Raw genomic sequence first — 18,685 nt, 5'->3', positions numbered from 1 at the left:
AGAGTAAAGTCTAAATCTTCTTATACTAGGCCACCACCTCCTCCCTATTCTTCATATTGTCTTTCTACAACTCTAAAACCATATTCGGTATTGGAAACATTATCACAATCAATTAGGCCATCCTACAACTCATTCTCACAATTAGTTTCTTCAAAATTTCCAACATATTCAAAAGGATGTTTCTCCTCCTTCTTCTACTAATTTTCAGATTATTAGCTCTCTACTCTTATCTCAACCTTATGTATCCTCTATTATTACTAAAACTCACTGACATCCAGTCTTCCATATTGAGTCTAACATCTAGCATTTGTCTAATCTCCAAAAATTACTTGATGTATTTCTCTTGACAGATTGGCACTACGTTCCATAAGATATTAAGAAAACCCAGCATTTTTATGAATTTATATTAGTAGACATAGATTCAATTATTCTTTCTAAAATCCATTGCTCACTTCAAACTCAACCTTTTCCACCTGTATCTTCAATTATTACATTTCATAAAGTTATCATTAAACAAGTCATCACCTTGAAACAATGGAAAAAAATCCTTATTTGACAAGGAAATTTTCTCATCCTTATGACCCGGCATATTATGATTATTACGATTACAAGCAAGTATGGACAAAATTATTTTTAAAACAAGACAAAAATTTGTGCAATTCCTAGTTCCTCCACTTTGAAAATTATAAGAGACCGGGACACTCTCGTGATGGTTTTTACTATGGTAGGATTATTATGGACTTGAATCTCTTCTTCTTCCTATCCCTATCCAAGAAATTTTTAAGATTTTCTCTTCACAAAATGATAATCCACCCACATTAATACATTGTCCATTACTTCTTGTTTTATTCCTCAAAACAAAATTAAATTGGATTTTGAAGTGGAGTATGAATATGTTACCAAACCTCATCCCTCTTTCAATACCATTATGTTCTTAGCTTGCCAAGTCTCCATTAAATGGTAGGAAAAATATAATTATGATCATGTCGTAAAAATATTTTTAAAAATTACTAAAGTCCCTGAAGTTATAGTCCAACGAAATAGATTTCAAACTTAGTTAGCATCCATTACTAGCAAGAAAGACTTAAAGATATTAGTTGAAGCAATGTCGCAAGTCTTAAAGAGAGATGATGAAGAAGACTCATCGCCGTATCAAGTTAGATTATCTCCATCACAACAAGCCACATCATCACCAGTGCAATAGGTCTCTCCTTCTCAAACTCAACAAGTCTCTCCTTCTCATGCCAACTCATCTTTTCATGTAGCCCATCTAATGGACTCCCAAGATCCATTTGATCTGAAACTTACAGATTATGACCATTAGATTATGATGTGATTCCAGAAATTTATTACTTTATCAATTATTCTACATGACAGTCACTTTAAGACAAAAACAGAAGCATTATTGATTACTGTCAGAAGCATTATCTCTTCAGATCCATCAATGCATAAAAACAAGCAACCTTAGGTGCCCATTATTAGACTATTGTTCAACTCCACTCAAAAGCATTATTGGTGCCACTTATCCATTATCTGCCAATGCATGAAAACAAAACTTTAAGCGTTTATTATTAGATTATTCATGCATATGGTCGGTTATTGTGTCTATAAAAGGAAGTTTGTAAACAAAATAAGACATTCAAAAACTCTCATTTGAAACCCTTCCATTCTCTCAATCCTCGCTTCCAAAATAATCTCTGTATCAAATTGTTGAGTACTGTGGAGTCTGGTCCACACCGCTCGAGCGGAGGCATTGGCCGCTCGAGCGAATTTAGGCAGAGTCGAACACTCGACGTTAGTTCGACAGTGAGCTCGAGCAGGAAGCTTTCGCTTGAGCGGAGGCATTGGCTGCTCGAGCGAAGTTAGGCAGAGTCGAGTGCTCGATGTCAGCTCGACAGTGAGCTCGAGCAGGATGCGGAAGGAAAGTTCGCTCGACGCGCGCTCGACACGCCGCTCGAGCGAACATGCATTTTTTAGGGTTTTCTGCCGTGTAACTATATATATGATGTTTTTGCATCATATGGTCGTACGAGTGAATACTGTGGACGTACAGTGTTGAGATCCATCTTGTAGTTTGATATTCTTCAATAATAAAATCCTCTGCAGTTCCCATGGAAGTAGGCAATTTTGTCGAACCACGTACATCTTGTGTCGTGTGTGATTGCGTGTGTGTTTTTCTCGTTCGATATTATTTTTCAATTCATTGTCATCGTTTTTCACAACAATTGGTATCAAGAGCCAAGGTTCGGGTCTGAGGAAAAACGATGGCTGGAGATGATTTGAAGGTATCGGGGATCGAGAAGTTTGATGGCACGGATTTTGGATACTGGAGGATGCAGATAGAGGACTACCTCTATGGGAAGAAACTTCATCTTCCACTATTGGGGAAGCAACCGGAAAATATGGATGATGCTAATTGGAACCTGCTGGATCGACAGGTTCTGGGGGTTATTCGATTAACCCTGTCGAGATCCATTGCACACAACGTCATCAAGGAGAAGATGACTGCGGATCTCATGGCGGATTTGTCAGGTATGTATGAAAAGCCGTCAGCGAATAACAAGGTACATTTGATGAAAAAGTTATTCAATTTGAAAATGGCAGATGGTACTTCTGTTACACAACATCTAAATGATTTTAATACTATCACAAATCAATTGTCATCTGTTGAAATTGAATTTGATGATGAGATACGTGCACTGATACTATTGGCTTCACTGTCAAATAGTTGGAAAGCCATGAGAATGGCTGTTAGTAATTCTACTGGTAAATCAAAACTGAAATATGATGATATTCGTGATTTGATTTTGGTTGAGGAGATGCGCAGGAAAGATTGAGGCGAGACCTCGGGTTTGAGTTCAGCCCTAAATGTTGATTCTCGAGGGAGATCACATGACAGGAACTCAAACAGAGGAAGATCAAAATCAAAGTACAGGGGCAAGAGCAAGTCGAGGCCTGGTCAGCAGGCAACTTGCTGGAATTGTGGCAAAGCTGGCCACATAAAGAAGAACTGCAAAAACCCTAAGAAGACGGAGAATGATAGTGCTAATGTGGTAACTGAAGAAGTACAGGATGCACTATTGCTTGTAGTTCACAGTCCAGTTGATGACTGGATACTGGATTTAGGGGCTTCCTTCCATACATCTTCCCACTGGGAGCTAATGCGGAACTATGTTGCATGTGATTTTGGGAAGGTGTACTTGGCTGATGGTGAGGCTTTGAACGTAGTGGGGATGGGAGACATTGACATTGCACTCCCTGGCAAGAACAAATGGACCTTGCAAAAGGTCAGGCACATTCCTGAGTTGAAGAAGAACCTCATTTCTGTTGGGCAGCTCGATGAGTGTGGTCATTCAGTGGTGTTCTCAGATAGCACTTGGAAGGTCACAAAAGGGGTATTGGTACTAGCTCGGGGTAAGAAAACTGGTACACTGTATATGACTACTGGTTTGATTAACACCATTGCTACAACCGTTGCAGAGAGCACAACAGATTTGTGGCATTGCAGGCTTGGCCATATGAGTCCGAAGGGTATGAAAGAACTTCTGTCTAGAGGCAAGCTACCAGAACTGAAGTCAGTTGATCTCAGTATGTGTGAGAGCTGCGTTATGGGGAAACAAAAGAAGGTCAGCTTCTTGAAAAGTGGCAGGACGCCTAAGACAGGAAGACTTGATCTTGTGCACACAGATGTGTGGGGTCCTTCCCCAGTGGCATCTCTTGGAGGTTCTCGCTACTATGTTACGTTCATTGATGACCATAGTAGGAAGGTATGGGTTTATTTTTTGAAACATAAATCTGACGTATTTAATGTGTTCAAAATTTGGAAAGCCATGGTTGAGACAGAGACAGGCTTGAAACTGAAGTGTTTGAGGTCTGACAATGGTGGTGAGTATGTCGATGGTGGGTTCAAGGAGTATTGTGCAGCTCTGGATATCAGAATGGAGAAGACCATTCCCGGGACACCACAGCAAAATGGAGTTGCTGAAAGTATGAACAGAACCATAAATGAGCGTGCTAGAAGCATGAGATTGCACGCTGGACTACCACCCACTTTCTGGGCAGATGCAGTTAGCACTGCCGTTTATTTGATTAATAGAGGACCATCAGTTCCACTGGATTGTGGATTGCCTGAGGAGGTTTGGAGTGGGAAAGAGGTTAAATTTTCTCACCTTAAAATTTTTTGTTGTCTTTCTTATGTGCTTGTTGATTCTGATGCTCGTAGTAAGCTGGAGGCTAAGTCAAAGAAATGTTATTTTATTGGCTATGGAGACGAGGCATTTGGCTATCGTTTCTGGGATGATTAGGGTCGAAAAATCATAAGAAGCAGGAATGTGATTTTCAATGAGAAAATTATGTACAAGGATAAGTCTAGTACAGCTTCTGCAGTAGCTCCTCAGGAGTCCGAGTTTGTGAGATTGGATGACCTACCAGAGGTCACAGTGCAGTATAGAGATGTGAGTGACGGGGAGAGTGGGTCCAGTGCACCCATTCCTATTATTCCGCAGGCAGTTTTAGAACCGTCCACTCCTACAGTTGCAGTTCGTAGGTCAGGTAGGACTATTCGTCCTCCACAGCGTTTCTCACCTACTTTGAATTATATTCTGTTGACAGATGGTGGAGAACCGCAGTGGTACGAAGAAACCTTGCAAGATGAAAATTCTAACAAGTGGGAGCTGGCCATGAAAGATGAGATGGATTCCTTGTTAGGGAATCAGACATGGGAGTTGACAGAACTTCCATCAGGGAAGAATGCATTACACAACAAGTGGGTGTATCGGGTGAAAACTGAGTATGGCAGCAGTAAGAGGTACAAGGCTAGACTTGTTGTAAAAGGTTTTCAGCAGAAGCAAGGTATTGATTACTCTGAGATCTTTTCTCCTGTGGTGAAGATCACAACTATCAGGATGGTACTGGCTATGGTTGCTACTGAAGATTTATTTCTTAAGCAGTTAGATATGAAGACAGCTTTTCTTCATGGAGACCTTGAAGAAGACATCTACATGTACTAGCCTGAGGGGTTTGTGGTACAGGGAAATGAAGGTTAAGTTTGCAGACTGAAGAAGAGCTTGTATGGCCTGAAGCAAGCTCCTAGACAGTGGTACAAGAAATTTGACAACTTCATGCACAGTGCAGGATATATTAGATGTCAGGCAGATTATTGTTGCTATGTCAGGCATTTTGACAATTCTTACATCATTTTGTTGTTGTATGTGGATGACATGCTTATTGCAGGGGCTAGTATTGATGAGATCAATGATCTGAAGAAGCAGATGTCAGAGTACTTTGCAATGAAGGATTTGGGAACTGTAAAGCAAATCCTTGGCATGAGAATTGTCAGAGATAGAGTCAGAGGTACGTTGAGACTCTCACAGGCTGAGTATGTGAAAAAGGTACTCAGCAGGTTCAATATGGATAAGGCCAAACCAGTTGGCACACCCTTGGGAAGTCACTTCAGACTCAGCAAGAATCAGTCACCAGAGTCAGATGAGGAACAAGATTACATGAGTAAGGTTCCTTATGCCTTAGCTATTGGTTTACTTATGTATGCTATGGTTTGCACAAGACCGGACATTGCCTATGCAGTGGGAGTTGTGAGTAGATACATGAGTAACCCAGGAAAGTAACATTGGGAAGCAGTGAAATGGATTTTGAGGTACCTAAAGGGTTCCTCAGAATCCTGTTTGTGTTTCTCTGGAGAGAGCTTGGAGGTGCAGGGCTTTGTTGATGCTGATTTAGTTGGAGATATTGATAGCAGAAAGAGTACCACATGCTTTGTTTATACACTTGGTGGTACTGCAGTGTCATGGGGTTCTAATCTACAGAAAACAGTTTCTTTGTCTACAACAGAAGCTGAGTATATTGCAGTGTCAGAGGCTGCAAAGGAGACGATATGGCTACAGGGCTTCTTGGAGGAATTGGGTAAGAAGAATCAGAAAGGCACTCTCTATAGTGATAGTCAGAGTGCCATATTCCTTGCCAAGAATCCAGCATTCCATTCTAGGACCAAGCACATTCAAATCAGGTATCACTTCATACGGTCATTGTTAGATGACGGACAGTTATTACTTGAGAAGATTTGTGGAAGCAAGAACCCTGCTGATATGTTGACAAAGGGTGTTACGCTTGAGAAACTGAAGTTGTGCGCAACTTCAGTTGGTCTTCTAGCATGAAGATAGGAGCAGTGAGTTGCAGAGGTGGAGGATATCATGTTTGAGGAAGACAGTGATGCAGCGAGTGTACCAGTCTCTAAGTGGGAGAATTGTTGAGTACTGTGGAGTCTGGTCCACACCGCTCGAGTGGAGGCATTGGCCGCTCGAGCGAATTCAGGCAGAGTCGAACGCTCGATATTAGCTCGACAGTGAGCTCGAGCAGGAAACTTTCGCTCGAGCGGAGGCATTGGCCGCTCGAGTGAAGTCAGGCAGAGTCGAGCGCTCGATGTCAGCTCGACAGTGAGCTCGAGCAGGATGCAGAAGGGAAGTTCGCTCGACGTGCACTCGACACGCCGCTCGAGCGAACATGCATTTTTTAGGGTTTTCTGCCGTGTAACTATATATATGATATTTTTGCATCATATGGCCGTACGAGTGAATAATGTGGATGTACAGTGTTGAGATCCATCTTGTAGTTTGATATTTCTCAATAATAAAATCCTCTGCAGCTCCCATGGACGTAGGCAATTTTGCCGAACCACGTACATCTTGTGTCGTGTGTGATTGCGTGTGTGTTTTTCTCGTTCGATATTATTTTTCAATTCATTGTCATCGTTTTTCACAACACAAATTTCTTTCATGTCTTTTGCTTTTAATCATTCTGAGAATTAATCTTCTTATAAGTATTGTGTTTTTAATGAAGTCAAATCTATCAGCTATGATTTCTATCTTTTATGTTTATATAATTATTAATTCATGCATATGGTCGGTTATACCGCCTGTTAATATTGTTTACATTATTTGTTCTACAGGTATACTAGTAGAGGATCTGGATGAATCAGATATGAATAAAGAGTTCATTGAGACAGATTTTTTAAGTAAAGATTTCCTATATTAAAAAAGAATAAGTAGATTAAGAAAATGATTTCCCATATTGAAAGAGAACAAATAGATTAAGATCTTGAGAGAACAGTACTACTGAGATTAACCTTAAAGCTCTTTAGCATTAACAGGCTAACCAATGGATTTTCCATGGCTTACCAATACAAAACTCTCAATATGCTCCATTTTCTTTTCTATAGACTATCATTGTTAAAAAACGGTATCAGTGAGTTTTTGTTTTTTATAAAGCAATGATACTCAAACGATTTTGTATTCTTTTACTCTCGTTTCTTGAGAAATTGCAATGATCATTCCATTCATCTGTTGCTGCCTATCTGCTTTGAAAGACTAAATATTTGTTAATCATTGCTTCCTTATCTTGTTTCATTAATTGTTGCTTTTTGTTAAGATCATTTACTCTATCCATCATTATTTTTAATTCAAGCCTTATATTATAATCTATATAGTTTAAATCATAAAGATCACGATAACCAATGCTACGAGGAAAATAATATTCCCTAACAACGATATAAAATATAATAATATCAATATATATATAATATAACTAATTACATGTAATTAGTTATATAAGGTAAAGAATAAATATATTGATACTATATAATTAAATACATAAATTACAGCCAACATGTACTACATATAACACACATTTAACATGTAGTTTACGAGTTTTAAAGCGAGTTCAAACTAACTAAGTTGAGTCTATACCGGCCTTATTATGAGTCTAAACCAAGTTGTGCCAAACTTATATAAATTTTGCTCATTTAATATATAAACAAATATTATTATTTACGTGCAACTCATTTATTAATGAAGCAAGTGTATAATAGGCAGAAAAAATCTATTCATCATCAATTTTTTTATCATCATCTCATCATTCTATGATGCGACATTAGATGATAGGTTTACAAGTGAAATATAATAAATAATTTCTAATCATCTAATACCATATCATGGGATAATGAAATAATGATGATAATTGGAATGATGAGTTTACTCATTTTCTAATTCTTTTTCATTTAGTGACTAATGAGAGAAATAAAGTCATATAAACTTATTTTCATTCAAGCTTCATTTGATGTTTCACATATTAAATTGTAAAATTGGTAAATTCCTAAGATTTCTCTATAATCTACCAAAGAAAACTCCTAAACCAAAGCCACCAACTTCTCTTGATTTTCAATGGGTTAAAAACATAGAAAATAAATTGGTGACAAAAGCTCCTATATATGTATACTAGGAGAATTATGTGGCATTATGTTCATAGATGAGATAATGTGAAATGACTAAAATAATCTATATTTTACAACAAATAGATATTATACATTTAGTTAAAAAATTGAAAATATCATTATTCACAATTCCTACAAACAACATTTAAGATTAAGGAATACAGAAATATTATGATTTCATTAAAATAAAGTGATTGAAATTATATGCATATCACATAACTTTAAAAGAAAATTAGTGTAACTGTTTTTGTCTGTCACGTGGACGTGGATGTTACACGAATGTAATGCTTAAATTGTTTGGACATAGATTTCGACCTCGTTTGGCATTTGGAATGCAAGATGATTTCATATCATCTTATCTCATTTCAACTATGGGTGAAACATTTTTGGTCCAGACTGAACCAAACTGAAAATTGATACGATCGATTTCTGCCCACAATTTGCAAGACAATTGTGGGACCGAAGGGTTTCGATCTGATGTCAGGGTCCATAAGTTTTGAACTGAATCGGATAGAAACCAACCAATTGAAATATCTATTTTTTAAAAATATTTTTTAATAATATAATATATTATTTTTATATAGTAATTATATAAGTTAAGTATATATGTAATTTTTTATCTAATCTATTATTATTGACCATATAAAATGTTAGATAATATATAATATTAATTACTAATGTATCATAAATTATATAATAATATATGTATATACATAATACATTCATACATACTTTATTATTTACACTTAATTAAAGTAATTAGGCAATTTTTTAAATTCTTAAGTTGCAAGTAAATATGAATAATTTATATACAATGAAATTATTTGATATTCATTAACCATATCTAATATGTAGGACATTATTAATAATTATGCATACTAAATAGAAACACTCTCAATCCATCACATCTTATCATTACAGTTTTTTTTAAATTTTCACACAAAATATAATAAACAATTCAACTTTTTCAAATATCAAAACAATAATAATATTAAAAAATAATACTATAACAATATTTTATTTAACTTTCAACTTCATTTAAAATCATTTCATCTCATCTCTTTATCCAAACCTCACCTTAAGTTAGTAAGTAGTAACTATCAACATCATGAATATAATTATAGTTAATTTTTTTTAATGAGTTAGTTACATAATTTACATTAATCATTAACTTAATTTTAATTTTAGTAATTTAAATAATTTTTTTATTAATTTATTTGCAAAAAAAAAAAGAAACAAAATAACTAGAGAGACCTATTTACACCCCTACGTTCAATATTCAAATACCATAAATACAAATACTTTTTAATTTTAAACTTTTAACTTTTTCATCTAATTATTAACTAATCATTATAATTTTTACAAATTTATAAATAAAATATAAAAAATAATTCAATATTTTAAATTTCATAATAAAAATTATCTTAAAAAATTAAATTATATTAATAATTTTATTTAAATTTTTTTCTCTTATTTATAATTATCTTATAAAATATCTCCACTTACAAAATTTCACTATTACTCGAAAATTTTTCATATCATCTCAACACCTGGCAGAGCTTCTGAACACTCACCCAATGCCTCCAGAAAAGCGACAGCAACAAGGCTGCTAGCTCTTAGAGGATGTCGACATCTTCTGAAAATGGCTCTCTGAATCAGCGAGTGAGACGCAACTGCAACTTCAAACCTGTGCGCACACTCTGATTCTGAGCTATTCATTCAGTAACCGTACACCATGTGAGACCCTCCTCTTCAGAGTCTCTTCCTTTCCACTGTTCAACACGTGGACAATGTTAACTGCGTTGTCAATTTTCGTCTGCAAAACTAGGAGCTAGCAAAAGAAACTGTCGTTTTTTTTTTTTTCTCCTGTTTAAGTATTGTCTTTGTTTTTTTCTCCCGTGTAAGTATTTAAGTGCGCAGTAGCTTCTATTTCTCCCTCTGTCGAACAACAATCACTTCTGTGTGTTAACCAGTCCCTGTTCTTGTCCGTTCTTGCAGCTGCAATCGACTGCAAAGACCGTGTAAGCTCAGTTTTGCTTTACTCGGGTTGGGCATCGAGATTATTTTCTAAACTGTGTTTGAGCTTTCCTGGGTTCGCATGTCCTTCTTGATTTCTCTCATCTTCTCACACTTTCTGGCCATGGTTTTGCAGTACTGGTTTCGAGCTTTCCATGTCAAATTTATGCATTTAACTCCTATTTTCTATTTTGGTAACAGGGGGAAAAAGGAGAAGAATTTCAGTTCCTTCTTCACTCTATCTTTTTGTGTGTCCAAATGGGGGAACCAAACCAGGGAAAGACTTCGCAAGCCAACCTTCCCAAGCAAACCGATGGAAAACCAGGAAGTCTCATGCTGACATTCTCGTCTAAGAATCCCAAGCACACCCAATTTGCCAATACTAAACCAAAACTAGACCTCAGTCTCGGACTCTCTTTGGGTGGAGTTCACCGTGAATACTTCAAAGAAAATCCTGTAATCCGGTCATCCTCGAACGCTGGAATGATAACCGAGAAGGTAAACACCGGTGAACCCAACTCGGCCATGCAGGGAGTCTTTTTTTCGTCTCAGAGATCTTGCTCGCTGCCTGTGGAGAATAAGCAAAGGGAGATTATGATCAAGGACTTGCCGGCAAAGAAGAGAATGGAGGCCCAGAGGAGTCTGGTGGAAAAGCAGAGGAAAGGCGGCATGGCAGCCATCGAGGAAGAAAACCCTTCAGGTGAGACGGCGGTTCCACCGTCTGACGTGGCTGCTTGGGCAGTGGCTTCTGCGGCGAGGAGCCCTGCACTTTGTCGTGCCATTGGAAAGATCAAAGCCGAGGGACAAATATATGGGAAGCTACAACTCAAGGGTATATATTCCTTTTATTCTGCTTTCTTCTTATGGTAGCTTTTTCAAGTAGAGAGATTGCCTTAAAAAATAAAAGATTTAATTATTAATTAGAAATGAATCATGGTATTGCTTTAATTATATGTTTCTCTGTTAGCAGAATTACTTTAAAATTCCTTGATTTCAGATATCATGTTAGGATAATAGTAGCATATGCCTCTGTTGAAGAAATTGCTATGGAGTTCTACACTCTGTTTGGGTATTTAACGTAAAATTTTCATTTAAAATTTATCCCTTCTTTGGATTTGGAGTTGAATATATACTGTCATGGCTAAAACATATTAACAGAATGAGAATATATAACTGTTATCTTACTAAATACATGAGGTAGGAATCTGCAATTTTGTTGGAAGGGCAATTTTGAGACTTGAGAATTGGTAGTTTTGCTTGGAGGAAAGGGAAACTGAGGTAATTGGTTAGTCATGCTGAATTTGGAATCAATGCACATATAACTAGAACATAGAGAATCTGAATCTGACAAGAAATCGACTAACAAAGAAAATGATATTGCTAAAATCCGGAGAATAGGTTGTTTAACTTGAAAGAAAGGGAAGCTGAGGTAATTGGTTAGTCATGCTGAATTTGGAATCAATGGACATATAACTAGAGCATAGAGAATCTTTATTCGACAAGATCGACAAACAAAGAAAACAATATTGCTAAAATTAGGAGAATAGATTGTTTTACTTGGAAGAAAGGGAAACTGAGGTAATTGGTTAGTCATGCTGAAGTCGGAACCAATGCACATATAACTAGAACATAGAGAATCCGTATCTGACAAGAAATCGACAAACAAAGATAACGACACTGCAAGAGTAGATTTTAGCCCGACCACATATCGACAAAAGTAATTATTTCATCCTCACGGACATCCACGATGCCATATTCAGCAATGTCTCGACAAACAAAGGAAACGGCCAAACATAAGTAAGTAGTTTATCTTTATAGTGTACAAGAGTTATTAATTTGGTGCGAGTGTATGTGCATGCCCTCCCAAGTGCGATGAAAAGTAAAACGATTCCTCATATCTTTAGTATGCATGATTTCCAATGTGCAATGATGTTCTGCATGTTTTAGTAGTTTCCTTTCAAACAAAGACACGTTAAGTTATTTACTATTATGATTGGTTTGAGCTTAACCAGAAAAGGATCTAGTAATTAAGAAGATTGGTTGCTTCACAAGCTTCCTTTATTATATCAAGCATGGACTCTTCATTGCCACTGCCATCTTCACCACCTACTTCTCAACCAATTGTTTGCTAATGAAAATCCTTGTGGATTTCTTCTAGAAGTACACTATTCTCAGGAAGCTTATTTTTTCTTATAATCTTCCACTTCTACCAAGATTATTCACTTTAACTTGTCATTTCCTGTCTTAGATTTATAGGAGCATGAAATCACAAGGCTATTATTGTATTTAGCAACAAACCAATATGTCAATTGAAGTCAAATGATCGTCCATGGTGAAAGTTAGCCTTCCTCTTTGGTTAAGTTGCAGTTTCCCTTTTCTTTGGTGGTCGTACCCCCATCAGACGAGTATGGTTGCCAATAGAAGGCAGTGAGATGAACAAAAACATGAAGAACATTCAGCATTCCATGCACTGATACGTACAAATGTTTGTTCTGTGTGTATAATTGCTTTATGGAATTATTGTTGCTGGCAGTAAGGTTAGGATAATTCAAGATGGATATACTTACACCAGTTTTAGTCATTATTGTCAAATATCCTTTTTACATTCTTTTTTTATTATTACTGATTTGCATATTAATTATTTATGTGTGGATATTGTTTAGTTCTCCTTTCAAATATCTTTATGTTTAAATGAAAGTTACCATTTAAAAATATGATCTCTTCATACGGTGAGTATTTATAGGATGTCTCATTCAATTTTTTTCTGCTTAGAGGTTGCTATCTATTCCATTCCAGGTAGACAGAAATTATTAGGAAATGATATATATTTGAAGACTCTAGAGAGTCAAGTCTTACTAACATTTGTTGATGAATGGATGACTATGGTGGTAGGGAGACTAAAGTTGTGGCGGTATGTACTTAACATATTTGTTTTTTGGTAAATAAATATACTCCAGGATCAATTGCAGGTACTCTTAACCAATCATTTAGACTAATTAGAAGGATTAAAGTAAAGGTAAAATACTTGGAAAACCTATGTAAAAAAAAAAATCACCAGCTCTGGACAGCATCCACCTATAGACTAATAGTACAAGACAGCTTTTGTTTTATAGATTTTTCTAACCAAGGGAAAAAAACCTTTGAGAGTTGCATACCAACTCTAATAATGGTAAACATATACTCCTCCTAAATTAACATAGAAGAAAATAAAAGTAGTTCCACATTCCAAAAAGAAAATGGGCAATAAGGAAGAGGATGCTACTTTAGAATGCAACAAAGCATTGCTTTGCTTTATACAATCCTACATCTTGCAAACTTTCCTAGCTTTAAAATTGTCTATGATAGCCTAGCATCCTCATCTAAAGCAGTAATAATTGCATAAAAACAAGTATTTTCATATTTATGCACAAGTGCTCTTCTGATAGACTTCTGTATATTGTGGAAAATACTAATGCTGAAAGTAGTTCCTGTGCGGTGATAACCCTCAAAGAAAGAAGCTTCAGCTCCCTATAATCTTGAGATCCCTGCAGTTTTAGCCTCAAAACTCTGTTTTGTGCTGAACTGTATGTTTTTCTTTCAGATTCTCTTTTCTGCTTTATTGCTTATATGTTTTTGCATAAATTCCAAGACGGACTGGAAGCTGTGGCTGCAGCAAAGGTTGATACCAGTTCTTTGTCATTGCCCAATCCAATGGAAACTAAGCCTGTGTTTATTCCTGAAGCAACAGAAAAGGGAAAATCAGTGAAACTTTCTAAGCGTAAGCTTGAGAAACCGTCCAAGAAGGTTAAAGTTTCTAAAGGCTGCTTTCAAGACAATGGGATGGATGTGATGAAACAGATGCCTAGTGTGACTACCACTGGAGATGGCCCAAACGGTAAGAGAATTGAAGGGTTTTTATACAGGTATACGAAAAGTCAAGTAAGCATAGTCTGTGTTTGCCATGGCAGCTCTCTCTCTCCAGCCGAATTCGTCAAGCATGCCGGTGGAAAGGATGTCAAAAACCCACTAAAGCAGATCACTGTCTTCCCCGGCTTCTAGTCCTTTTATATAGTTACTGGCGGTGGCTTTTGTCACCCATTTTGAAATGTTTCCAAATGAACAACATGAACTGAGTAATAATCTTTTATGTTTTACCTTTCGTTTCTCCTCTTTAGTTTGGTTAAATGAAACTTTTAAGTCCTTATAAAATGGAACCCAATCTTTTTATTTTCCTTTCTTCTTATAATACTGCTGTTTTTCTTATAGGTTAGCAAGGCATCATATCATTGCTTATCATCATGTTTAACTGTTGCAGTCAGGCTGACCCATATAGGTCTTTTGTCCATGTATTCATGGGTGAACAATTCTGATCATGCTGAGGGAGAGCATCATGACCAGAAAGGAAAATGAAGATTTCCAGGAAGTGGTGATGAGCAGATTTCCAGATTCTGGATCTCATTGTCAAAATAGATTGTTCTAATCAACCTTTGCTGTCCTCGGTCTACTAAAATATCTCAAGCCTAAATTAAAACTCAATCATGAAAGGTAGTGAAATTTAACCCTCATACATCTTACTCAATGCTGTACACTGCTTAGTTCCTATTGTTGATCGTTTCTCACGGAGACCGTTCCTGGGAATGAGTCTCCAGCTCCTCTTGATTTTAGGAGCTCTTGAAATATGGTCCACATCTGAGTTTTCATCACGTTTGTAAAATGTTGGAACTGCCCATAATAAATTGAACACGTGGGACACGTAGCCACCAAAGCTTGATGGAAGCTTGGGCTATAAATAGTACGGTTTGGTCCCCTAACTTACTCAACTCAATCCCTTCAATCTTACACCATCTAAATAGAGTGAGTAGAACTTGGAAGTGCCAAAACAAGAGAGAGAAACAATGAGAAAGTGAATATGTAACACTCGGGTCTAGCACTCAACCGCTTTCTAAAGATTTTGGGTTTATATGGGTGAAAGGCCCACTTGAAAATAATGAATATCTTTTGAATAGACTTTGGGCCCAAATTTTTGTTTGGCAAAGACCAACTTTATTTTTTCGGCTTGCTAAGTAAGGTAGAATCTTTAAATATTTTTTGGTTTGAGTGAAATGTTTTTTCATGGGTCAAAGAAATTAGCAGGACAGTTTGGATTATTTTTAGAAGTTATATTGAAATCCAAAACTCAAGGAAAAAGAGTCGAAACCTTCTACGTTTAATACCCAAGCCCGTGAGATCCTGTTTAATGTTTTAGCAATGCTCGTCCGTTTGTCATGCATGCACGCTTCAATCACGTTCGTTTTACACGGCTTGCCTTTGCTCGTCTTCCCTCACTTTCTAGGGTTTTGTTTTCAATCCTCTATTTATATTCTCTTGCATGTCATTAGCCTCTCATGCCCGAAAGACCCCTAGTTGTCGTTTCAATTTTCTCCTTCTCCTCTCGGTTTCTCACTGTCGCAATCACACCTTCTCCTTGACTCCACACTGTCCAAAACTAGCCTCCAATCTCATGTCACCGTTAGTGCCCAGCCACTAGTGCATCATGGGAAGACCGCTACTTAGAGCCCCTGTTTTCATGCACCAAATTAGAACATATTGTTCCTTCTAGCATCCACCCTCCAATTGTGAACGCACGACAACCACCTGCGAGTAGGAACAACCAACGCATGCACCTCTGTTTTGCTGCCCAAAAACAGAGCTTTTTTTTTTTTTTACTCAAAACGCACTACCCTGAACCACTGGCCCGCCGGTTGCTGCTGCTGCAAACGACGCCTCTGACAACAGTAGATGTCGGAGGACAAGCTCCCACCTTCGAACGCTGCCTTGGGTGACCCCAGTCCGTAGCTCCCCGTCATACTCGGTGTGTAGGTCCTCTCTCTCTCTCTCTCTCTCTCTCTCTCTCTCTCTCTCTCTCTCTCTCTCTCTCTCTCTCTCTCTGTGTTTAGTTTTCTCGGTCATCACTCTCTCTCTCTGTGTTTAGTTTTCTCGGTCATCACTTTCTCTCTCTGTATCTCAGCTGCACCACTCTTTTGCACTGCCAACATCCACATCGACCCAACTCCATCGCACTCTACTTGTTTCCGAACTATCACCTGTTTTAGTTGGGGTAAGTCGTCGCATGGTCTCCTGCTTAAGTTTTGTTTTCTGCTACTTTATGTTGTCTTTGGGTCTCTCAAGCATGTGTTAATAAATCGTAGTCATGCCCTTTTCTCGTGGTAAATCTGATGCTTGGGATGGGCCTTTTTATTAAAAGGGTTTTTATATTATGTTCGGCTTAACTCGGGATAGGTTTATTTTGATGTTAAGGTTGGATTATATTTCAAAAGCTTATTAAGGTGTTTTAGGCAGATATTGTTAAGTTGGTATTTTAGGATAATTATGTTTTGTTAATAGAATATTTTTATGTGTATATTAAGGAATTTAATTAGAAAATTATGGTAATTTAGAGTTTTGGGAAGTTAGGTGCTTGAGGAATTAAAATAGGTTATTTTAGCATCTTAGGCTTAAATATTGCAATACATGTCCGATTGTAAATTTATAAGAATTACGTGACTATTTTATAGGTGATGATTAATATTTGTTCGGCACTATTGAGGAAATTTTTTGAAAAGTTAAGAAGTTCAGTTAGGCGGGGTTCCTATACTAAACTTTGCATAAAAAGAAAATGAAATGAGGTTGATTTTTAAAATAAGTATCTTTTGGTTTTTGAAAAGAAATATGAAAAACAACCTCAATTATTTATTTTAGCATTACTCATGAACTCTATATAAAAGAGAGTATTCTTGTCATGAATAATCTAGATATGAGCTTATTTTCTGGCATTTTGTTTCTAAACTGTGCAAAAGAGAGCGAATATGAAATTTTGTGCATAAATTATATTTTTTGTGATCTGATTCTGTTTTGTTATGAAGATGTTTTTGAACTCTGTTATGATATGATATGATTTCTGAAAATTTTTGGCATGACATTCTGAATTGGGATGTGGTTTGTGTATGATGATCTGTTTGACCTACCACAGTTACTAATAGTGGTTTCTTTTTGGGTTAGTACCAACCATTCTGTTTCTGGTGCACCCACTTTGGAAAAAAATGTGGTTTTCTAGTAGTCTTTCCTGTGTGTACAATCAGGACTTCGAGAATAATAAGGAAAATATTCACATTTTGTTTCTACTCAGTTAGCTACTAGGGTTTGCACAACCCTACCACGAGGGTTAAACATGGCCTATGATGCGATGTGATGTTCCGGTATGATGGTGGTCAGTTATGCTATGCCAAAAAGGATTTTTTTGAATGAGTATATTTTTAAACTTTCGCTCTAACATTTTCTAATAACATGTTCTGACTCTGCATTCTGAAAATAAATAGTTTTTTCATTTTTCATTCTGAACTTTGTAAATGCTCATATTTACACACTAGTATATGTTCTTTGCTTACTAAGTTGTTGATAACTCACCCCTTATCTCCAAATAATAATTTTGATGGTTCAGCTGGTGAACAAGAGTAGAAGTTTTAGCAAGGTGTGATGATCGTAGTGGAATAAGTGCTCAAGGGTACGAGTACTTATTTGAGAGTCGTAGTTAGTAAATTGAATTATTTTCGGATATTTTGATTTGATGAGTTAAGGATATTTTCGAGTCTTTTGAGAGTTTTTAATTTATGTTATTGAGAATTTCTTTGTTGTCCCTTTGAAAAAACTTGAATATTTGGGTTGAGTGAATAAATTAAGATTTTATGGAGTTCTTTGGATTTTATAGTTGTGATATTGAAGTTGATATTAATGAATAAGAGTTAACTTTTCAGACCTTTCGGAATGGAGTGTTACAGTTCTGGACCTCCAGAAACGGGGCTTTACAGAATAAGCATCAATGGCTGGGGGTACAATTTCTTGTATATTTTCAGTTTTGATTCTTATTAAGTGTTTAATTCAGCATTATAAAATCATTATTAAGTTTACATTTGGTATCAAAGCAAGGTTCTATCTCTGCCTTGATGCTTGTATAGATATTCTGTTTGTCTCTATTTTTAGCCGTAATTTTTAAAGAAATTGATTTTTGTTTTTGGGTTGTTTTTTATTCAAAACAACATTTTATGAGCTTTCTGAGAAAAAAATATTAATTGTTGACGTCAAAAATATGATTTTCGGAATGATTTTTTGGAGTTACTGTTCATTTATGGAGGTTGAAGACGACCAAAAACGACATGTCATTTTGTTAAAAAAAAAAAACGACATGTGGTTTAGTGGCTGCTGAATTTGTATAGAACTAAACAACATGTAGTTTAGTGGGTAGCCTAAATCTAAACAACATGTCATTTAGTTGAGGTGCCTTTTGATTAACTATGTGTCTAAACGACATGTCGTTTAGGAAGGCAGTATTGAATCCGTGTAGGAGAAAAACGACAAGTCGTTTGTCATTTTGGA

The 18,685-nt window shown here is 36.5% G+C and overlaps 1 protein-coding gene across 8 annotated transcripts; it reads left to right on the top strand.

Moving 5' to 3' along the window:
- The first annotated feature begins 9,827 nt into the window (after positions 1-9,827).
- On the top strand, positions 9,828-14,508 carry LOC122283014 (ninja-family protein AFP3-like). 8 transcript variants are annotated; one of them, XM_043095143.1, is made up of 4 exons: positions 9,828-10,018; positions 10,280-10,300; positions 10,499-11,129; positions 13,878-14,508. In XM_043095143.1, exons 3-4 carry the CDS (start codon positions 10,556-10,558, stop codon positions 14,333-14,335), a joined length of 1,032 nt encoding a protein of 343 aa, XP_042951077.1. In that variant the 5' UTR covers positions 9,828-10,018; positions 10,280-10,300; positions 10,499-10,555; the 3' UTR covers positions 14,336-14,508. The 8 variants fall into 8 exon arrangements, with proteins under 8 accessions (XP_042951077.1, XP_042951076.1, XP_042951080.1 ...); XM_043095142.1 differs by having other exon boundaries at positions 9,828-10,181; XM_043095146.1 differs by having other exon boundaries at positions 9,828-10,302; positions 13,878-14,171; positions 14,226-14,508.
- Positions 14,509-18,685: the final 4,177 nt, after the last annotated feature.

The sequence above is a fragment of the Carya illinoinensis genome, chromosome 11 (genome assembly GCF_018687715.1).
Source record: "Carya illinoinensis cultivar Pawnee chromosome 11, C.illinoinensisPawnee_v1, whole genome shotgun sequence".
Classification (NCBI taxonomy): Eukaryota; Viridiplantae; Streptophyta; class Magnoliopsida; order Fagales; family Juglandaceae; genus Carya; species Carya illinoinensis.
The sequence above is the reverse complement of the archived record's forward strand: the minus strand, read 5'-3'. Positions and strand labels throughout refer to the sequence as shown.